The 8,120-nt window shown below is 47.5% G+C and overlaps 1 protein-coding gene across 1 annotated transcript; it reads right to left on the bottom strand.

Annotated features, from left to right (window-relative positions):
• Nucleotides 1-4,230: 4,230 nt before the first annotated feature.
• On the bottom strand, nucleotides 4,231-6,592 carry Ly6l (lymphocyte antigen 6 complex, locus L). The gene is made up of 3 exons (NM_001347049.1): nucleotides 6,506-6,592; nucleotides 6,293-6,409; nucleotides 4,231-4,868 (listed from the first exon to the last, which is right to left on the bottom strand). The coding sequence occupies exons 1-3, from the start codon at nucleotides 6,585-6,587 to the stop codon at nucleotides 4,645-4,647; spliced, it is 423 nt and encodes a 140-aa protein (NP_001333978.1). The 5' UTR covers nucleotides 6,588-6,592; the 3' UTR covers nucleotides 4,231-4,644.
• Between the last annotated feature and the right edge of the window lie 1,528 nt (nucleotides 6,593-8,120).

The raw sequence follows: 8,120 nt of genomic DNA, 5'->3' as shown, positions 1-8,120 counted from the left end.
TCCTCCTCATTCTCTGACTCCTGCTGCCCACACCTCCTCTAGGTTCCATCTCACTAGCTTGTCCAGCTCCAGCCTCTTAAATTCAGAGCAGGACCTTGGTGATCTCTACCCTTAAGAATTCCAGATTTCTTCTCTGGGTCTGCCCTCTAAATGCCAACCCAGACTCCCACCACAGCTCCAAGGCTAACATGGCCATGGCATTCCCCCACAGCACACTTTCTCTTCTCTCCATTAAAACCCATAGCTTGTGATTATGATATGTCCTACATCATATATGTGTTGCTCTAACACATGTAGATTTAACCTGTCTAGGGCTCACTGATTCTTGAACACTCTGGTGTTTACTTTATGTCTTTCACTGAGATGAGAAAAGTTTCCTTCTCTCCTGCCTTTTTTTTTCTTCCTTGGGTCAGGGATCCTCCTCAGAGTCTCACAGGCTTGGAGAGCCACTGCACTACTGAGCTATACCCAACCCCACCCCATCCCCACCCCCATCTGTCATTTCTTCAAATGTTTCTTCTACTGCTGTGTTACTTCTCCACTGCCTCCAGGATACCTGTTACACACATGTCATGATCTCTGGTGCTACCCTGCTCATGTCTTTCCTATTCTTCTGTCTGTGCTCAAGTCAGCTGTCACCGCAGAACCAATGTTGGGCTCCCCCTTGTTTTCGTGTACTTTGGCAGTGGTGCTTTATACGGTTTGCTTATTTGCAGCTATTCTTTGATGTCCTACTCTTAGCTGAGTTTTATGCTTTCCTATTCACAACTAAAGTGCTTGCCATATGTGTGTGTCTGAGTGAATACATGTTTGTATAAATGTGTGTATACATATTGTATATATGTGGCAATCATAGATATGTGTATATATACATTTATATGTATACACACTTCACATATACATATATACACATATATGTGACATATATAAATATATATACACATATATATATATGTATGTATGTATCTATAATGGTATGTTGTCTCAGCATCCCATCTCCCATGTCATCTCAGCACTGCAATGTGTTATCAGTTACTTTTTGTTTCTGTGATAAAACATCCTGAGCAAAAGCAACTTGCAGAAAAAAGTTTATTTGGGCTTACAATTCCAGAGGGAGAGTCTAGAATGGAAGGAGAGGCATCACAGCAGGCAGCTGGAGCCAGAAGCTGAGCAGTCATACATTCACAATGCAGAGAGTGGGGAGGAGGGGGGGGTAGCGACTTAGAGGTGAGACTAGACCATGAACTCTGAAGGCCTAACACCCCCTACCCCCAGTGACATCCTTCCTCCAGCAATGTTGCCCCACCTCAATGTTCCATCTCAAACATTACTGCCAACCTAGAACCAAGTGTGCAATACCTGATCCTGTGGGGATGTCTCTCACTCAAGGCAACTCAGCATCTATTGAGCACCCTTGTCCTTGCTGCTGAGGTTTCCATTATCTTTAGTCTAAGGAGTGATTTTGGTGCTGTGAAGCTGAACCCTCTTTGACTCTGATGGAACAGGCAGTCCAGTGCCTTTGCTTCAGCAGCTACTGGGGTCTATGTTGCAGGTACTGATCCACCTGCTATGGATGATGGCACTGAGCAACTCAATTTCCTATGCCTTGGTAATGCTTGGACCCACTGCTAGCCTCAAGCCTCCTGATGGGATTGCTTTCCAAAGACCCATCATCCCTTGACTGCTTCAGGAATTTTGCTGTTATCTAAATTCTCTCCTTTTGGCTGGAGACCTGAAGCTGTAGATGCCCCATAAGGACAATTCCCACCCATGAAGAAGTCACATCAGGTCCTTGGGAAAAACAAAGAAGGAAGGCAGTCCAGAGTTAATTGCAGCCTGTATGGGTGGTCTTCACCACTTGGAGGTGTGAGCTCCCTTCCTTCAGAGCTTAGGCATTTGTTGTTCGGTTTAGTAGTGGCCACTGCTGCCTAGAGGCATGATGATCCACCTGCCTCTACCTCCTGAGTGGCTGGGATTAAAGGCTTGCATCTGAGTTTGGGTTAAAACCTTGAATGCTCTTTGCCACATGCAGTCTGTCAGATACTTTGCATATGGCTTCCTCTGCCAAATGGATGGCCCTGTTTTTTGACACTTAGTTTAACCTCATGTATAACATGTGGCACATGACCACAGATCCAGTTTTACTATCACCAAATAGCTGCTTACTCTGTCCAGAAAAGAAACTTAGACCTCAACTCCAAAGGGTATAGAGTAACTAATACGGAGACTGGGTAGATGAGCTTGACTAGGGGCCAATACACCCGGTAATAGAGAGTAAGCTGTCCATATGCAGTAAAGGTGAAAGGCCTACATTAAAAGAACAGTCTGATCATGTAAACATGAAAACAAAGAGAGAATAACTTATCAGTGACCAGCAATCAAAAGCCAAAGTTGTGGACCAGCATTACCTCCAAAATCTGTGACTGGCAGCACCAGATAAGATGAATGTGGTGAGCAAGAGTCAAAGTGAGGACCTAAGGAAGTAAGTAGAGATGGACAGGAGGAGGGTTTACCATGTGATTATTCCCAGTTGGGCAAGAAGTGTGTGATTATCTCCTGGTGGAGTTTGGCCTATGCAATATCTGGAGGATTAATTCATCTTAAGAAAATTACCCTAATCTTTGCCTAATTCAGTCCCCACACCAGGCTCCTCAAGATGTTTTTCCTGGCTCCTCTCCATTTGGCCACTCATCTGTCCACATCATTAGTCATCATTGATGTGAGACAGAGAACTCCAAAGCATCTGTCTCAATTTGAGTTTTGATGACTGTTGTTTGCCTGGCACCTTAGTATCTGGGTCAAGTAGATCTGGGCTGAGAAATGCCTTGTTCATCTCAAATAAAAACCTCACAAGCACAGGACCTGGGTGGCACTTACATGTAATCTTTTCTAGGTGACTTTAGCTCCAAGGAGCCACCTAGTCCATGTTATCATGGCAAGATGGTCCTCATAGTACCTGCTTCCTTAGCATAATCCAAGGAGGATTTCCCAGGCCTGTTAGCCAGAGACTCCCAACACCCTAACAGTCCACCCTAGGTCACTAAGCAGTGCATATGGCACTACTGTTTGACCAGTGTGGGGAGCGAGTGGGGCTAAAACTCAGTGTGAAAACCTTAACTGCAGGGAAGGTCTTACTTTATTTGGGGACCCTGGGAACAGAGATGCCAGACCACTGACAGGTTATGGGACATATCAATCACTGGTTAGGAAGAAACTGCAGAATGCTAGGTGGAGGCTGTAATGAACCCCCAATCACAGCCATGTCAGCTGAGAGTGTGGTGCAGCATCCTGGAGATCAGGGTCAGAGAGGCAGACAGGGGTGTGTGGACCAAAGTGGGCAGATGTAAGGATCTGAGAATGAGATACCACATCCAACCATAGGCTCACTTGTAGGGACTGAATCAGAAATGTCTTTTCTGGGGTCAGGTTTTAAACCTTATTCACCAGCTGGTGGATATATTTTGGGAGGCTGTGGAACTTTTAGGAAGTTTGGGATGAAGTTTCTTCCTGAACCATGGTCCAAGCTCCCCTCAGAGTTTTCTAGTCCACCCTGACATTAGCAGTGTCTCCACACACTTCCACTGCATGGAGCTGCGCTCCACCAGACCTTCCCCACCATGACAGGCTGAAACCTTGCACCAAATACATCTTCTGTACGATGTTGCTGTCCAGTCATTTGGTCACAGCAAGGCTATAGTAATACATCTGGCCCATATCAAGGGTCTCCCAGCAACCTCCTTGTTCTCTTGGACAGCCCCTTTATGCCCAGTAGAGCCCACTCAGCCTGGCTAGCCTTAAACTGGCAATCAGTCTCCTAGTCCCTCTCTGTGCTCCTTACCTTTGCCCTTACTCAGGGACTCTTCTAAGGCCAGGTAACCAGTCATGTCCACCAGGCCTCGCTTCCTGCAGTGAAGCTTCAACCATTTGTGATTTTGCACCACCTTGGCATTCTCTCATGTCCATGTGGCACTCCAGACTTTGTCCCTTCTTCTTACTCATACAGTGGCTAGTGAGCCCTCCTAGGACTCCAGGTATGAGTCTGGATTGTATGCTCACCCTATGCTGTGCCTCAGGCTTCAGGGACAGCTCTATGTTGAGTATAACTGTCTGTCTCCTGCTTGGATGGTTCCATGCTGATCTTGGATGCTCTAGTCATAGAAGACTGTACTGAAATCTGGAAGAAGGATGGGTCCCTGGGACAGATGGTTAGCAAAAAAGCAGGAGCCAGGCTGTGGGGAAGCAAGTTTACTGTCTCTGAGTGAGATGCCCAAGTTCAAGTGCATGAACAGGGGACACAAGTGGAGCAGTGCCAGAGTGTGGCTGCACCTCTTGCTTCATCAGGTCCATCTCCCACTTACAGTGCATGACAGTGTGCCAAGGGTCAAGGGTTTTCTTTTTTTTTTTTTTTGAAGAAGCCTATAGTCTGCATTGGAAATACTCCCTCTCTGTCTCCATGAGGAGCAGCAGGGTTTTATTCCTAGTTCCTGGGCCAGGATGTCAGGGAGGAGCAGACTGCTGAGTCCTCAGCAAAGGATATGGTGTCCTCCCTTCTACCCCACAGACAGACCATTGAATTGCAAGTCCTGGAATGGATGAAGGTGGGATTTGAGGTGGAAGACAGGAGGTCCAAGAAGGAAGTGGTCCTCACAACAGGGTGCAGAAGAGGCCCAGACCCATTGGCAGAAGGAGCCTCCCTGGTAAGGACCAGAACCCCTCCCAACTCCCAGGTGCTCTGTTGCAGCGATCCCCAGAACAGCATCTTCTGGTGATCCTGGCCTGAGTATTGCCCAATGACCATTCAATGACATTATTGGAGTTTGGACAAGCAGTGGCACAGCGCTTGCTGATCTGAGTTCTTCTCTTTGTACCTGTAGAAGAAAAGAGACCGCATGTGGTCATAGAACACTGAGGCTGGTGGGTGAAATGGGGCAAGCATCCAGTGTGCAAGGCTGGATCTGGCCTTCCTGGGCCACCTTCTGCAGTCTGCTCAGAGGCAAGATCCACAGAGTCTCAGGGGCCCTGCTACTCAGTGTCACCACAAACCTGGGATATGTCAAGGAGCTTAGAGATCTCCCCAGCAGCCCCTCTCTCCCAGGGTGGTCAAGGGCAAAAGTAGAAGAGGCTGGTTGCCAAAAAGTACATTGCTTGGTGGCACAGAACTCGGGATGGCTAAGCATGTTCTAACAGAGCCCGTGGCCTCCTTGAAAGTCCAGGACATTCCTCCCTTCATGAGTGCATCAGATCTTCCCAGAACACTTAACACCCAAAGGAGTCCTGAGAGTCTACTCCCTGCACAGAGCTGCCAGTTGTTACCTTCCAGCTCCAGATAAACTGAACATAAAGCTGGGTATGTGTGTGGGGGGCAAAGGTGAAAGGCTGGAAGAAAACTGGAGAAAGTTGCACAAAGTCCCCTAGCCTCCAAATCTTCTATTAAAACTAATCCCTTTTCTGTGATAAGTAAAAGAGACCCTAGGGTCAGGACTGCCCCTGATGAGAACAGGGGCCTCACCATGGGAAACCTACTACTCTCTTTGGGAAAATTCCACTTGGGAAATGTGGCTTCAAAGTGCCATAGCTATACAGGAGGAAAAACTTCAGTAAGAAGCAACCAGAGGCAGGATTCAGTGTTGCGCATATTACTACAAAGGACAGTCTGTCAGGCCTCTCTGCCTGAGGATCATGCTGTACCACTCCTTCTGGGGCTTGTCTTAGGCCAGGAAGGCATTATTCTCAGGAATAGGCTTGAGGAAACAGGAGATGCCCAAAATTTAAGTATTAGTCTGCAACAAGGCTCAGGATGTTTAACTCAGGGAGGAGGTAGTTCTGAGGTGTCTGCAGCATCCCAGGGAACTAAAGCTAGATCAAAACAACTACTACCACCATGTGTGTGCTCACAACAGGTCTGGACATTTTCATATTTTCTCCTTTCTGTGGAGTTGGGACAAGGAATATTGGCTTTGTTCCCATTATCCTAAGGCTGACCGTAACTAAGGTCCCACTGCCTCTGTAACAGCACGTGATGCCCCATGTGAGTGGGTGGCCTTGTAAAACTTGTCCCTGACTGGCTGCCTCACTTGGGAATTCAATGTCTCATCAGAGCTTTTGTCCTGGGGAGAGTTCTAGAAGCAGTGACATAGGAACAGATATGGCAATTGGAAGAGAAAAAGGAGAGGTCACAATTCTGACCACACCTTCCTGTATTGTCCAGCACCTAGAAGACTTGCTGAGCCTGCAGGTGTGACCCAGCCTTGCCAGTGGTTCTGGAGACATCCAGGCTAGAGAACAGACTCACTCGTGTAAAGGAGAACCTCGTTGCTCACGCAGACTTTTTCGTTGGGCCGACACTCTATGGGGTGACACTTGCTGGCCTGGAGAACCTTGAAGCACTCGAAGCAGCTCAGGTTTTGGGCTATGAACAAGAACACGCAGAGGTGGTTAGGCAAAACAGGCCAACACCCCCACACTACCCCTGCCCCATCCCCCTCTACCCCTGCCCAGTCCTTACCTGGTACCTCGTTGACCATCATGCCTCCGGTGAGCTCCATAGACACCAGCGATGCCCAGAGCACCAGGAGAAGCGGGGCCATGTCTCTTGGGAGCCTTAGTCCTGCCTGGATCCTGCACAGCCTGGTACCTTGCCCTGCCACAGCCCAGTGCACCAGGACTGTGGTGCCTGGAGGAGGAGGTGGAGCACTGGCTGGAGTCTGCAGTCCTTCCCCAAAGGTTTCCAGATGAAGGAACAGCAAAGGTTGTGTGTGTGTTTGTGTGTGTGTGTGTGTGTGTGTGTGTGTGTGTGTGTGTGTGTGTGTATGAGAGAGAGAGAAAGAGAGAGAGAGAGAGAGAGAGAGAGAGAGGGAGAGAGAGAGAGAGAGAGAGAGAGAGAGAGAGAGAGAGAGAGAGAGAGAGGCAGAGGGAGAGAGAGAGAGAGGCAGAGGGAGAAGGGTGTGTTGGTGTGTTAGTTTCTCCTCTGGAGATATCAGGACACCTAGTGTGTCCTCTACTTTGGGACCCACCACCTTTGCAGGCCTTACAGACCTTACCTAAATCCATTTTACCTCAGGAAATGCTGCCTTAATCTAGAGGTGCAACTCAGTTCAATCCATGACTCATCTCATTCTGTCTTTCAACACTGTCCCCTTGAAGACAGTCCCCATAGTGGGACAAAGGGCCACTTCTTTTTCCAGGCCTGTCTGTTCATTCTTTATTCCCTGTCCCTTCCTTCTCTTTACTGTCCCTCTCTTCCCTCTTTTTACCATTTTATAAATGTGGGGGTTTGAATGAGATTGGACGTCATAAGCTCACAGGTTTGACTATTGGTCCCAAGTTCAGTGGAGCTGTTTGGAAATGATTATTAGGTGTGGCTTTGTTGGGGGAGGTTTATCACCGCAGGTGGACTTTAAAGTTTCAAAAATCCACACCATTTCCAATTGGCATTCACTGCCTCATGCTGGTGGATCAAATATAAGCTCTCAGCTACTGTACTAGCCCCACCCTTACCATCTTGGCTGCCATGTTCTGAGCCATAATGGTCATAGACTCTAACCCTGTAAAACTGTAAGGCTCTGTTTTAATCAGGGCTTATATTTCTCCATAAAACATCATAATTAAGAAGCAAGTTGGGAGGAAAGGGTTTATTCAGCTTATATTTCCACATTGCTGTTCATCACCAATGAAGTCAGGACTGGAACTCAAGCAGGGCAGGAAGCAGGAGCTGATGCAAAGGCCATGGAGGGATGTTACTTACTGGCTTGATTCCCCTGGGTTGCTCAGCTTGCTTTCTTACAGAACCCAGGACTACCAGCTCAGGGATGGCCCCACCCACAATGGGCCCTCCCCCTTTTTGATCACTAATTGAAAAAATAGTTTACAGCTGGATCTCATGGAGGTGACATTTCCTCAAGGGAGACTTCTTTCTCTGTGATAATCTAGCTGGTGTCAAGTTGACACACAAAAAACATCTACTACAGGCTCTTCTAAAAGTTGCCTTGGTCATGGTCGTACCAAAGCAATACAAAAGTAACTAACACAACCAATATTTATGGGACTGGAGAGATGGCTCTGCACATAATTATAAGTGTTGCAGTAGGCAATTAATCCTACTTAAATCAACCTGGTGTTGA

The sequence above is a fragment of the Mus musculus genome, chromosome 15 (genome assembly GCF_000001635.26).
Source record: "Mus musculus strain C57BL/6J chromosome 15, GRCm38.p6 C57BL/6J".
Classification (NCBI taxonomy): Eukaryota; Metazoa; Chordata; class Mammalia; order Rodentia; family Muridae; genus Mus; species Mus musculus.
Note: the sequence above shows the minus strand (reverse complement) of the source record. Positions and strands in the feature narration are given on the sequence as shown.